The sequence below is a fragment of the Ictalurus punctatus genome, chromosome 1, assembly GCF_001660625.3.
Source record: "Ictalurus punctatus breed USDA103 chromosome 1, Coco_2.0, whole genome shotgun sequence".
Classification (NCBI taxonomy): Eukaryota; Metazoa; Chordata; class Actinopteri; order Siluriformes; family Ictaluridae; genus Ictalurus; species Ictalurus punctatus.
In genome coordinates, this window is record NC_030416.2 from 10,844,246 (window position 1) to 10,859,164 (window position 14,919).

At 41.0% G+C, this 14,919-nt stretch overlaps 1 protein-coding gene across 3 annotated transcripts in view; it reads left to right on the plus strand.

The window, feature by feature from the left end:
- The window catches only part of cicb (capicua transcriptional repressor b), a 56,212-nt gene continuing 41,293 nt past the window's right edge, over window positions 1-14,919 (plus strand). For 2 of the 3 annotated variants that reach the window (XM_017469552.3, XM_017469559.3), the window contains exons 1-2: window positions 1-244; window positions 10,856-14,648. In XM_017469552.3, the coding sequence (XP_017325041.2) occupies window positions 10,994-14,648 (3,655 nt within the window). In that variant the 5' untranslated portion in view covers window positions 1-244; window positions 10,856-10,993. The remainder of the gene's footprint in view (window positions 245-10,855; window positions 14,649-14,919) is intronic. The other variant, XM_017469568.3, reaches the window with a different exon arrangement.

The following is a 14,919-nucleotide window of genomic DNA, read 5'->3' on the forward strand; positions in this document are numbered from 1 at the left end:
ACCATTTTGTGACTGTAGTGGAAAAGGGACGCGGAGAGTTAGTTTTTTTTTTCTTCTCCCAGTGCCTCTGAGTTCCTGTGGGGAGGAAGAGATATGTTTTAACGGATGAAGTCGAAAAGTTAAAATGTCGGTTACAGGCAGAACGTTTACAGACGGACCGCTGGACACGACTTGGTAAATGAAGAAGAAGACACCTCGGCTTGCTAACAGTTTTGTACCGCGAGTGTTTCTTCTGGTTTTTCGGGTGAGTTGATTAACGTAAGACGGTTTATAATGGATGTGGATTTGTTTGTTTGTTTGTTTGTTTGTTTGTTTGGGGGAGGGGGTGTCTGAGTGTTTTTCAACCGAGAAGAGAAGAGAAGACAGGGAGGTGAAGGAGGTGAAGGAGGGGGTGGGGATGCAGTTTAAACTTTGTCCAATGTTGAAAGCCAGCGTTAGGAGCGAGCTCGAGAACAAGTAAAGCGCGCGGTTGGTGCTGAAATGACTCCCCCGTCTCCGCGCGCGTGAACGTCCTGCACCGGCGGCTCTACTCGACGCTCAGCCTTTACGCACAGAGCGCGCTGCACTGTACGCGGCTTGACTCTCAGACGCTACATTTACTAGGCATATACACGTCATGTCACGGCGCCAAATCAGTCCAGTGACATGACACCGTAGTTAAAGACACATATTTTCCGGAAAGCTTCTTCTCAGGAGCTGCTCAGGAGCTGATCTACACCGGCGACGCGTTGCATAAACATCATTTGCAACTTTACTACGTGCACGGAGGCGCTGTGCTGTGTGCACTGTCTGTCTGGTACACACACACACACACACACACACACACACACACACACACACACTGACACTCAGGAACACCACACGCCGTTTTAAACATTAGCTTTGCTTGTGTTTAATGTTTACAAGGATGAATTCTTTTTGGAAATCCCCTTATTTGCCCATGCACTATTCCTGTGACATTGGGAAAGGAGCTGTAGTACTACGACGCTGTGCTGCGCAATCTGACGCTTTAGTAGTGTGTGTGTGTGTGTGTGCGCGCGTGCGTGCGTTTGTGTTTTAAATATTTATATAAGAGGGGAAAACACATTGCACTGCTACCAACATGCAAGCAAATGCTTTACTTTATATTTTTAGTTCACTAGGGCCAGATGTATCTAACAGTAACAGACATCCTCAAAGTGAGTAAATAAATTATATATATATATATATATATATATATATATATATATATATATATATATATAATGCATTGAAATACTTTTAATCCTGGCAGTATTAGTAATTATGAATAGAAATCTCTCTCACACACACACACACACACACACACACACACACACACACACACACACACACACACACAGTTATTCCAAGGCTTTCTGCTGTGACTGTCAGGGCGCATTCTTTTCTTCTTCTACTTCTTTTTCTTCTTCTTCTTCCCATGTCCCTCCTTTCTATCCCTTAAGACAGATGCATGTGAATATGCCGCGTGCAAGCCATATGCATTCTGCAGTGTGGTGTGAGCAGTGTCTCCATAACGATCGCCTTGCTCTGCCTTCATAAAAATAAATAAATAAATAAATATAAATAAATAAGATCGAAAGGCAACGAGCAGCTGTTTGTTTCTCTCTCTCTCTCTCTCTCTCCCTCTATCTCTCCCTCTCTCGCTCCCCCCCCCACGCCCCCATTTTGTAATCAACCTTCAGGACCTTTTTGCTCGTTATCAGCCGTGTCGGATTAACACGTGACGTGCGTCCGTGGTCGATGGTGGCTGTTGAGTCACGGTGCTCGGAGAACGTTGGGGAACGATGGTCTCAGTTATGTCACACACACACACACACACACACACACACACACATGCTCCGTACTGGTCTGCTGCTGTCTGTAGTTGTGCAGGGCTTACGCTCTGGTTAGACGTCGAGGGCCGAGAAAGGTTCAGGAGGTGACGCTGGACTTCGGAGTGTGGGGAAAGTTGATCTCCAATGCGTCACATCTTGAGTCTCAGGTCACCTGGTGATTCTTTTTAATCCATAATTATGGGGTAATAGATGGGCATGCAAGAAATGAGTGTAGTAGCAGTTTTGAAATTGACCCGGGCCATGCATAGTTTGCAGGAGACTAGTCTAGATCTCGAAATTGATCGACTTAGTAATAAATAAAGAGATGCGGTGGAAAGGTGGCTATGGAGCACCCGTGCATGCTCCAGTTCAGGAAAAAACCCGCACTACTGCAGCTCTGTACCCTGCTCCATGCCCCAAAATGCATTTTTGGTGTACGTGCTGATCTGTAGTGCAAACGCACACACACACACACACACACACACACACACACACACACACACAGGGCTCAGTTGATATTTAATTTTAGAGTTACTTTCGATGTTGACAAGCACAGCATGGAGGTGTTGTGATTACAGTGACGGTTCCTGTGTTCCTTGTGTTGCTGCGTAGTGTGTGTGTGTGTGTGTGTGTGTGTGTGTTCTGAAGGAGCAGTCAGGAAACACACTATCAGCATTCGTTTTTGGGTTCAGTATGCTCGCACCATAGTAAGTTGGCAGAAAGGAAGTGCAGCTCTGTCCCCTTTACATGTATTTTATTTCCTCTTGAAAGATAAGTGTGAAGTCTGGCCTGTGCATTCTGGCCATCATAGTTTAAAAACAACAACAACAACAAAACAGTTTGTGTGTTGTGTGCTGCACGTGTGTGCACCGTGAATAAGTGACCAGGGGACAATTTTGATAAAATACTACATGAAATGATGATAGTACATTATGGATATCATGCTCTGCCCATATTAGGTTATTTATTTATTTATAAATAAATCCTGAGCTGCAAGATTAGTCCTTAAGGTCAGATATTTTTATGGCATTTATTTGGACTTTCTGTAATTGTTGAACATCTTTGTAAATCCTTTATAACCGACCACAGCACGGGCTGATTAATTCACTTAAAGGTAATTCATGTGTCCACTGATGACTGCTCTGTGTGTGTGCGTGCGTGCGTGCTGATAAACCAGCCAATTCTGCGTCGTATGCTCGTGCAGCCGAGGTCAGGGATTTTCATGCATTTAATATAGGATGTAGGAATCAGGACATGAAACGGACACCCACTGTGTTGACACTGTAGTCAAACTGTTGATGTGAGTAAGTAGTCAGTTCTGTAACCGTAATCATAACCTTGCCTCAGTTCAACACAGGCCTCCTTTTTAAAATGTTTTTTTTTTATATATATATGTCTCTTTCCCAACATGTAACACCTGGAGTAACATCTTGTATACAGACTAACATATAGTGTGTGTCAGTAAGCTGTATGGCGTATCTGAAAAAGAACTACAATTATATGAAACACTTCGGCGGGGGTGGGGGTGGGGGGGGTGATTTGTTGTGTCCAAAGTAGACACACTGATGCACCCATACACACACACACACACACACACACACTCACACACACACCACACCACACAGTCAGCGTTCGATGCTCAAACACACAACATGTCCAAATCTTTTTTGATGGCGAGTGATTTCGAAGTGCGGATTCGGAATAATTACAGTGTGCGTTATTTCTTTATATTTACTTTATATTTTGTCAAGCACATGGACCAAGTGCAAGTCATTTTATGCAAAAAATAAAGGATTTGCACATATTGTTGTGGAGCAGAATATATATATATATATATATATATATATATATATATATATATATATATATATATACACACACACACATTCACTCACACACACACACACACACATATATATATATATATATATATATATATATATATATATACACACACACACACACACACACACACACATATATATATATATATATATATATATATATACACACACACACACATTCACTCACACACACACACACACACACATTCACACACACACACACACACACATATATATATATATATATATAGATAGATAGATAGATAGAGAGATATATAGAGAGTGTGTGTGTGTGTATATATATATAATATATATATATATATATATATATATATATATATATATATATATATTCAAGAATAGTTGTCGCTGTTAATGACTCAAGGTAAAATAAATACAACTGCTGCAGAGATTCAAATACAAAAGTGGTGCTGATGTGTATGCTCTCTGTGGGTTTAGTATCAGTAGTCAAGTTTATATATATTTAAGATATAATCATAATAGTAAGAGTAATAGTCTGTGTGAATAATTATTCCATGTCATTAAAAGATTAATCTATTTTTTTCCATATCATTCTTCATAATAATATTTTATCATAAGATCTATAACCGGATTTATAATTCGTATATTTATATATTTAAACAATAGTATATTGATATACTTTTACACTGTCGCTTCCTAGTTTTAAATAACATGCAGGTTTGGAACGTCCTCCATTATAGCTTGAGCTTCATCCTTACTTCTTTATTATAACGCTGTTACAATTATTATGCAGTAATATCAAGGTTAAATAAGGTAGAAATGATATTAGGCATTTACTGCTGTTGAGGGAAAACAAGCATCCTTAAATGAACAAATAACAACAGTAGTTATTAAACACAAGTTGTTGTTTTTTTTAAAAAAAAACCACTTCATCAGAAAACGAAGCGATTAAGCATGCACAGATGCGTTAGTGACCTGAAGTCAGTATCAGAACAGATTTTACACACGTCCTGCGCATGAACCCTGGTCACAAATGATTGAAATCCATGTCTCCTTAAAGCCAGTGACATTTTGCAGATCTTGGCAGCAGAAGCCTGCAGAGAAGCGAGAGGGTCACTGTGAGGATGTCAGGATCAGATAAGTATGAGGTAACAACGATGCTCAAAGCTCTGATATCAGTGTTATATCGTAATGTAAACAAACATATAGGATGGAGATATCTTTCAGATAGGCATATAAATTCTTTCTTGCACTTTGCTTTCAGTCATTCTCCAGTAACTATAACATGAATTGTAATGTGACACACGCTGTGTTTTGGTTCTGGAATTTTTTTTTTTTTTTTCCGGTCATTTCCTGCATCTCACCTTTGCTTTTCTGGTTCACTCAAAGCTTCACACATTCTGACCAGCTTAGAATATCTTGTTGTATTTTTTAGATCTCAGACTGGCGTTTCAAAAATAGGAAGTCAGCTTGAAAAATGATTGTTAAAAATAATGATTAGTAAAACTGCAGTACTTATAACTTGTATATCACAAGAGCCAGACTTCAATTCCAGAGTCACTGTCTTTACACCTTGGAGGGGACATGTCAGGTTTGGGCTGTATGTAGTATGGCTTATAGTTATGTAATACATACAGTGGGGGAAATTAGTAGCGAACGTGTCAACATTTTTTTTTTTTTTTCAGTAAATATATTTCCAATGAGGACATTCACATTAAAATTTCCACTGGACATCAGTATTAACTCAAGAAATCTGCAAATATAAAGAATTAACAACATTAAAGTCCATAAATGAAGTTATGTGTAATAAAGTGGAATGACACGGGAAAAAAGTATTGAGCACGCTAACTGAAATTTATTGAATTCTTAGTGGAGAAGCCTTTGTTTGTAATGAGAGCTTCAAGACGCTTCCTGTATGAAGAAATTAATGGGCCGCAGTATTCAAGTGTGATTTCGGCCCATTCTTCTAAACATATTGTCTTTAAATCTAGTTCAATTGGATTTGAGTCAGGTGATTGACTGGGCCAGTCTAACACCTTCATTTTTTTCTCTGAAACCAATTGAGAGTTTCCTTTGCTGTATGCTTTGGATCGTTGTCCTGCTGGAAGCTCCACCCACGTCTCATCTTCATCCTCCTGGTGGATATCAGCAGATTCTTCTCAAGAATCTCCCGGTAAGGGGCTCCATTCATCGTTCCTTCAAATATAATTATATGAAGTCTGCCAGTACCATGTGATGCAAAACAGCCCCACACCATGATGCTTCCACCTCCAAACTGCACTGTTGGCATAGCCAACCATTTCTTCTCCAAACATGGTGTGTAGTATGACAGCCAAAAAGTTACATTTTGCTCTCGTCTGACCAGACTACACTCTCCCAGTATTTCATAGGCTTGTCCAAATGAGTTGTAGCGAACTTTAAACAAGCTTCAACATGCCTTTTCTTTAGTAATGGAGTCTTGCGGGTGAGCGTGAGCAGTGGAGTGCATTGCCTATTGTTTTCTCTGTGACGATGGCACCTGCCGCCTCCAAGTGTTTCTGGAGCTCTTTCCGAGTGGTCCTTGCCTTTGGGCTACTCTTCTGACTATTCTTCTGACTCCCTGGTCAGAAATCTTGTGAGGAGCTCCTGTGCGTGGCCGGTTGATGAACGAGTGATGTTGTTTCCACTTGCGGATAACGGCCCCAATGGTGCTTACTGGAGGATTCAGCAGTTTTGAAATACGTCTGTATCCGATTCCATCAATACGTTTCCCAACAATAAGGTTGTGAAGGTCTTGGGAGAGCTCTTTGCTTTTTCCCATCATGATATGTTTCTTGTGTGACACCTTGGTAACGAAAAGCCTTTTTATAGACCATCAATTTACTAACCCAGCTGATATTAATTTGCACAGATAGGAGGTATAATTACTTTCTAATTACTTATGGATTTCAGCTGGTTCCTTGCCTTACCTTGCCTTTGAGAACTGCTTTTTCTTAGCGTGTTCAAAAATTTTTTTCCTGAGTCATTCCACTTTATTACACATAACTTCATTTAATGAACAAAATGTTGACTCGTCCAATACTTATTTCCCCGCACTGTATTTGTATCATATGTAATACAATACACTCATGTTCACTTTGATATGAAGTCAAAAGGTTGTCGGTAAAAGCAGCTGTAGTTGATTCACAAACGCACCATTGTGTTTGTGTGTGTGCGTCTGTTTGTGTGTGCGTCTGTGTGTGTGTTTCATTTATGTGCGTTGGAAAAGTGTATAATTTTGATGCATAAACATGCATAAAGAATTTCTGTGTGCCGTTAAAGAAAGGAAGGAGGGGCACGGTGGCTTAGTGGTTAGCGCGTTTGCCTCACACCTCCAGGGTTGAGGGTTCGATTCCCCCTACAGCCCTGTGTGTGTGTGTGTGGAGTTTACATGTTCTCCCCCTGCTTCAGGGGTTTCCTCTGGGTACTCCATTTACCTCCCTCCAGTCCAAAGACATGCATTGTATACTGATTGGCATGTCCAGAAGTGCCGGCAGTGTGTGAATGTGTGTGTGTCCTGTGATGGATTGGCACCCTGTCCAGGGTGTTTCCCGCCCCATGCCCCCTGGGATAGGCCCCAGGCTCCCTGCAACCCAGCATGGATAAGTGGTGTAGATAATGGATGGATTAAAGAAAGGAAGATATGACCACTCTCCAGATTAAACAATACATTATTGGGGTTGTGTTGTTTTACCTGAAAAAACAGAAACAAGTGAGACTTTCAAGAAGAACCGATTTCCCGTACAAAAATGTACATAAGAAATCCGAAGCAAATTTTAAAGCCAAGGTCAGCCAAACATTGATTAGCTTTTTTTGTTTTTTGTTTTTTTTTTTTTTTTACTGTCTCCTACTATTTTTAGTAATTTATTTAATATAGAAACTTTTCATCATATTATTTTGAAGGCATCTTTGCTCAACAATTTCACTTGAAAAAAGACTTTTACATGGTAATGTACTACCATAACGGAAGGTAAGGCAGTCAGATACAGATAAACAGTGGTCTAGTTCAACGGCATATTTCTTAAAATGACTAAATAAGAATGTCCACGTTCTCCTTTCACAGGCATCTTGGACAGTGAAATATTGTGCGTGTGTGTGTGTGTGTGTGAGAGAGAGAGAGAGAGAGAGAGAGAGAGAGACTGCTACTGGTGTACTTCCAGTTAAACAGAACACTTGCCAAGCTTTTCACTTCCTACAATTTTATAGGGCTGCATGAAAGCTAAATATGTTTTTCCATGAAAAAAAATTGTGTGTGTGTGTGTGTGTGCACGTGTGAAAGGGGGAGGGAAGGAGAGAACCCGTGAGAGAACATGTCTTTTTTTTGTTATATATTTGAGGATTTTTTCTTATATATTATTACATGCATACATTTGTTTTTGACTATCATTTTTTGACATATAATATTAGCCACGATTTCTCGCACATAATCATGTATTTTAATGTGCCAGATAATGTGTTTGTTACTAAGTTAGAATAAAGTTGCTACATGACCAATTTGTGCAGTTTCTCTCTGATCATGAACAGCCATGTACAGCACTGTACAAAGGTTTTAGGCACATGCAAAGAAATGCTGCAGAGCAAAGATGCCTTCAAAATAATGAAATTAAATGTTTACTGTAAAGAGCAGTAAACGTGATTCTCACAACGTAGCTGAAAGCCATAACATTATTAGGGTAGCCATATTGCAACAATTATGCAAAAAATAAAGGATTTGCACATATTGTCGTGGAGCAGAATATATATATATATATATATATATATATATATATATATATATATATATATATATATATATATATGTATATATATATAATCTGCTGTCGCTGTCAATGACTCAAGGTAAAATACATACAACTGCTGCAGAGATTCAAATACAAAAGTGGTGCTGATGTGTATGCTCTCTGTGGGTTTAGTGTCAGTAGTCAGTTTACATATATTTAATATATAATCGTAATAGTAAGAGTAATAGTCTGTGTGAATAATTATTCCATGTCATTAGAAGATTTGAAGATTTAAGACCACAACGAATCTATTTTTTTCCCACATCATTCTTCAGAATAATATGTTATCATAAGACCTATAACCGGATTTATAATTCGTATATTTATATATTTAAACAATAGTATATTCATATACTTTTACACTGTCGCTTCCTAGTTTTTTAATAACATTTGGAACGTCCTCCATTATAGCTTGAGCTTCATCCTTACTTCTTTATTATAACGCTGTTACAATTATTATGCAGTAATATCAAGGTTAAACAAGGTAGAAATTATATTAGGCATTTACTGCTGTTTAATTTCGTAGCAAAACTCAGCCGCCTTCATACAAACATTTTTCTGTAACATTTAATTTTGTGCTAGAAAACTAATGTTTGGCGAGCTAAAACGTTTTTTTGTACCTGCGTGATAATGTAGAAGTCATAAGTCATTTGTTTTGTACCAAACAAAATAGGGTGCCTAAACATTTGCACAGTATGGTAGGTCTGAACAATTAATTAATTAAATGCATGTTAAACAAAGGACAATATTAACTAATATTAACAACTTTTCAGATAAAACATTTTTAACTGGGGCGGTCTGGTTTTATATGCAGAAACCGAAACACATGAGACAGGCAAAGGGTTCGGCAGAACTGTGATATGTTGGAACAACTTACCAGCCAATTTCCTTATTAAATAACATGATAATATAGATAAGAGGCATTTTAAAGGCAAAGGGGCAAAGGGTGATCAGCCAAATATTTGATTTTATGACTGCTGTTTATAATAATTTACTTCATATACTGAAACTTTTGAAAAGACATTTGCACACATCTGTATATCATTAGTAATAGCATAGCATATTATCCGGATTTTGTAATATGTTGTTATGTTTCTTATCTTTGTGAAATTTGGGACTAAGGTTTATAACTACATAACATTAAAAGGCCTTGCAAGAATGTCCTTAAACAGTAGCAAGTGTTCTCAGGTAGATTGTTTACACAAAAAGGGTGAACAATCAGCGCAGTGGTGGCTCAATGGTTAAGGCTCTGGCTTACTGAGCAGAAGGTCAGGGGTTCACTGCCAAGTGGCCACTGCTGGGCCCTTGGGCCTCAGGGGTGCCGTATCATGGCTGACCTTATGCTCTGACCCCAACTTCCTAACAAGCTGGGATATGCGAAGAAAAGAATTTCATTGTGCTGTAATGTACATGTGACCAATAAAGGCTTCTTCTTCTACTAGGTCCTGATCAGTAAAAAACCCCATAGTAAGACTAATGAAACAAAATAGTTTAAAAGCCAAGAAGATGGCTATCTAGCTCGAAAAATAGATGTTCTTGCATACTGACTTCTATGTAACTGTATGCCTTGCTATGCAATAACACTTAACCACACAGTATTACTGAGTAGTTATCTGGGTAGGTACAAGTGTGATAGCACACAAAGAACACATTTTAATGTAAAACATTTGTTGGTAATTGTTGGTAGGCAACAAGCCACAACTTTATGAAAAAAAAGGACTAATTAATACTAGCTACCAGTACAACAGCAACACACTTTTATCTAAAAGCTCTTTGATGTTCATCCTAAGCATGTTTATGAGGCTGGAATGGCCTATTTGATCACTGTAAGGGATTGTCTCAGAGAATATGTGAACAGTGAATTTATTGTGTTCCGGAAGGTTTTGTGTCATGTGTCTTGCAGGCCAAGGAGAGGTTTAGTGTTTAGCAGGTTTGCCTCGCACCTCTGGGGTTGGGGGATTGACTCCCGCCTTCACCCTGTGTGCGGAGAACTTGCCTGTTCTCCCTGTGCTTCGGAGGTTTAATCTGGGTAGCCCGGGTTCCTCCCCCAAAAACACGCATTGTAGGCTGATTGACATTTCTAAATTTTCCGCAGTGTGTGAGCGTGTGTGCGATTGTGCCCTGTGATGAGTTGGCACCCCGTCCAGGGTGTCCCCCGCCTTGTGCCCCGAGTCCCCTGGGATAGGCTCCAGGCCCTGTGTAGGATAAGCAGTACAGAAAATGGATGGATGGACAACCCAAAGGGTGGTTTCCAGTACCTGTTTCAAAGTCTTCAAGTTGATGACAAAAGTGTGCTGATATAGTTACCTAATGTTTTCTGCTACTTTTTCCATATGTGTATTTCACATATACATACTAAGACACATTCTCTTTTTCTTTTTTCTCTTTTTTACAGACTGTCCTAAGGTGTAATAGCATCAAAACCACTTTGATTGAGGCCGCTTAGGATCAAGAAGGAAAGAAGTCCTAAAAGAAGATTAAGAGATTTTCAACAAAAAAAAGGGAAAAAAAAGAACGCTTACTACAATAAAAGATGAGATCTCTGAAAAAACAGAGAGGGCGCTCTCCTTTGTCCACACGGGCAAAGAGTGTGAGGAAAAGAGGAGATAAACATGACAGACAATCACAAACTACACCTGCTGCAGCGTCATCCCAGAAAAATACTCCATCCAAGTTGGACAACTCTGAAGGGAAGACAGTCAAGAGGAGCAATACTCCAAACAGGGAAGGGCTAAAAGGACAGATAAAAGGACTATCTGTGGAAGTAGATCAAGCCGAGCAAATTGTAGTGAGGGTCAATAAAATGACTACTCCCGAAAACACTAGCTCAAAAACGCATAATATTACTATGACAAACAGTATGATCAGCAACCCACTGAGCACAAACACAGCAGCCAATAGCTCAAACAAAAGCAGCTCTATCATCACCAGTCATAGTCCCATCACACTCTCCAGTAGGAAAACAGCAACCTTCAAAGCCAGAGTGCCCAAGAAAAAGTACATGTATGAACATGGAACTGTCAGCACCTCTCCAATCAGTCCTCCTGCACCTTCAGTTGCACTTAATAGCAATCACCTCAGTAAACTTTGTAACCCCATTACTCCTAATAGCCACCCTGTAGCCAATAATGTTTTAACAGAAGCTGACAATGTTGTTATGTCGGCTAACGTAAACAGCAAAATTTTAGCAGAAAATAAAACAAGCACAGAAAACTCAACACTCAATTGTGTGAGTAGGGAAGAGGTTGTCAAAGATGAAGTTCCATGTGTGAGAAAAAGCATTGTGGAACAAGTGAAAACAGATGCATTTGGAGAAGTTGCCCCAAACTTAGCTTGCTCAGCATCCACAGAAACAGCCGGTGAGAACTCTCCAGGTCTGGAGGTGGTGGAGCCCTCTAACGTGCACCAAAATATACGGACTACCTTAAACATACCAAAAAGCCCAGTAACCAGAGCATTATCCCTGCCTCCACCCCTTACCCAAAGCAACCATCAACTTGAACAAGAAAGCTTTTCAGGAATAGCTGAGGCACTGGCTAAAGGCCTTAAGAATCAGAGAGTGCTAGCTCGTCATCAGAGAACAAAGGAGCTAGAAGGAGAAGAGTCAATCAAAGAATGTGTTTTTATCCGTGGTGTGGTGCGTGGGGCTACTAAAGAGCAGCTCAATGTAGGACTGCAGATTAATGGGGAGGAGATGCAACTTTTGCTCCCATTTACTACATTGGTAAATCACCCAGACCAAACTATTGACCTCATCTTAGATGCCCCTCCACCAGGCAATGATCCAGTGGAAGTCGGGACACGTGTTTGTGTGCCTTATGGAGAAGATAAGGGGAAGGAATGGTACAGGGAAGGAGTAGTGTCACAGGTGGACTCCCATCCAGCTGTTGCTTGCCCCTATAGAGTGCTACTGCATGAAGAGAATAATCACAAGAAAGCAGGGAACAAACGAGATGAGGGGCAACAGAGAACTGGCATTCAGGCTGTGTGGGTTTCCCGACAAAACCTGCGCCTTCTTGTCCCACCATGGGAAGGAGACGTGCAAGAGAGAGAAGAAAGAGAAAGAAGGGAAGATATGGATGTAGAGAGAGAGTTGTGTCAGCTTAGTAGGGGAATGACTATGGGTGGTACAAAGCCACATCAGAAGAATTCTGATATTGGTGGTCAACAGTATGAGGGCACAAATACTTCATCTGCATCCTCACCAGCAATTATGATGTCAAACAGTGCATTAATCATAGTGACTGGAAGAGACAGTCAGATGGCTGAGGACACAGATAGAGAAAGAGCAAGAGAAAGAGAGAGAGAAAGAAAGCAGCTACAAACTCCAGAGGTTGACTTGGAAGTTTTAAGGCTTAACCTGGCACCTCTTCATGAAGCAGTAGGTACTTTAGTTTCAGGAGTACCCAAAACAGTTAGACCCACCAACCACAGACAGATCATTTCTAAGCCTTCTGGATACTCAAGTCCCATCTCAGTTGTCCGAGGTCTCGCTGGCACATCCTTGGGTACCCACTTGACTGGACTACCATCAGACAGCCCTCAGCCACTTGCTTCTTCAGCTTTTGTTAGTTCTGATGGAGTTCCTTTGCAACCCCACTCTACAGCTGTGCCTCCTTCACCTAGCTCAAAAGGTTCCCTTACACCCCTGGACAAGACCTCCACTCCTTCACAGACCTCTGTCCCTATCCCAGGGAGTTCTGCTTCATCCTCAGCTTCCTCCTCACGATCACGAACTCCACTTTCTGCTGCTCAGCAAATATATAAGAAGGGTGATGTGGTGTGTACACCCAATGGTATCCGCAAGAAATTTAATGGAAAGCAGTGGCGTCGCTTGTGTTCAAAGGATAATTGCATGAAAGAGTCTCAGCGTAGGGGCTACTGCTCTCGACATCTCTCCATGCGCACTAAAGAGATTGAAGGAACAGGCGGAGAGAGGGAGCTAAAGAGAGGAGGCGGGAGCAGTTCAGGAACTGCAACCCCTTCAGACTTGCGAGGCCGTGCTAGCAGTGAGTTTGACTGGGAGGAGACATCACGGGACAGCAGTGAGACCAGCAGTCGGGGAACTGACTCACGACCACGCCTTGTTCTTCCATCACTCCTGCCACAGGATTTTTCACGCTTTGACTTTGATGAATGTGAGGCTGCTACTATGCTTGTGTCTTTGGGGAGCTCACGGTCAGGAACACCCTCATTTTCCCCTATATCAAACCAGTCACCTTTCTCTCCAGCTCCTTCTCCCTCTCCTTCTCCGCTCTTTGGTTTCCGTCCTGCCAATTTCAGTCCTATTACAACTTTGACAGTCTTACCTCCTCGTCGCCACCGGCATACAAGTGGTACTAGTAGCTCGAAGCTTAGTACCTTAGTGGCAGAGAAGGATCGGGAGAGACTTGCATCTGGCATTGTACCATCTTTCCAAACCAGTTTAACCTTTACTGTACCGGTGAGTCCTAACAAGCATAAATCAGATACCTCACAACCAACAGCTCTTGTTATGCAGGATTGCACCAAACTTGAACTAGACCAGAGCACAGGGGATCTCTCAGTAGGAACTTCCTTTCATGTACTTTCTCCTCAGACAACCACTTTCTCTCACTGCAGAAGGCCCACCTCATCCACAACTTCTTCACTACCACCTTCTCCTTTAACCTTAGAATCAGGGTCACAACGTGCAGTCCCTCAGCAGACACTGCGTGACTCTCCTGTAATTGTTCGAAATCCTGAGGTTCCTCTAGCAAAATTTGCAGAATGTCCACTGGTCAAGGTTGCCGATCAGGAGGGATCCAACTCCAAGCAAGACAGCTTGACTGGTGTTCTCCCTGGTGCAGGATTACAGATGCCTGTTCCAATTAATGCTGCAGCCTCCACTAATGGGGCAGTTTTATTACATAGCCCTTCATCAACTCTGGTTCTGGTGTCTTCCATCTCTTCCCTTCCAAACCCCAACCCTACAAGCCTCACCACTCAATCCAGCCCTGCCTTGGCCTGCATATCAGTGCCCAGTCCTGCCCCTGATTCTGCTTCCTATGGTTCAGGAGGAGGAGATCAGGGAAAGGGTGGAATAACAAAATTACAGCAGCCAGTTCCATGTCATCCTGCCCCGACCGCTTTGTTGCCACTTTTACTTCCTGCAGAGACTTTGCACCCTGTGCCATGCAAGGACATCATCATGGGACGACCAGGAACTGGTAAGAAATTTCAGTTCAAATTTTAAATGCATTAAATGTCAACATTTATTCTCTATAGTCTGGCTAGTGTATTCAGTTGCTTCTCCAAATGTCTCTTAATCAGCTTTGGGTCAGTGGAAACAAAAATAAAAAAGCAAGGTGTTCTCAAACTCTTGAACAGCAATATATTTATTCCTAGCCAGAACCAGAAGTCACTGTGCCAAGGGCATAATTGCAACAACACAACAATTGTTGCCTGTGCAGCTGGCACATAAAAAGTAAAAATAAATAA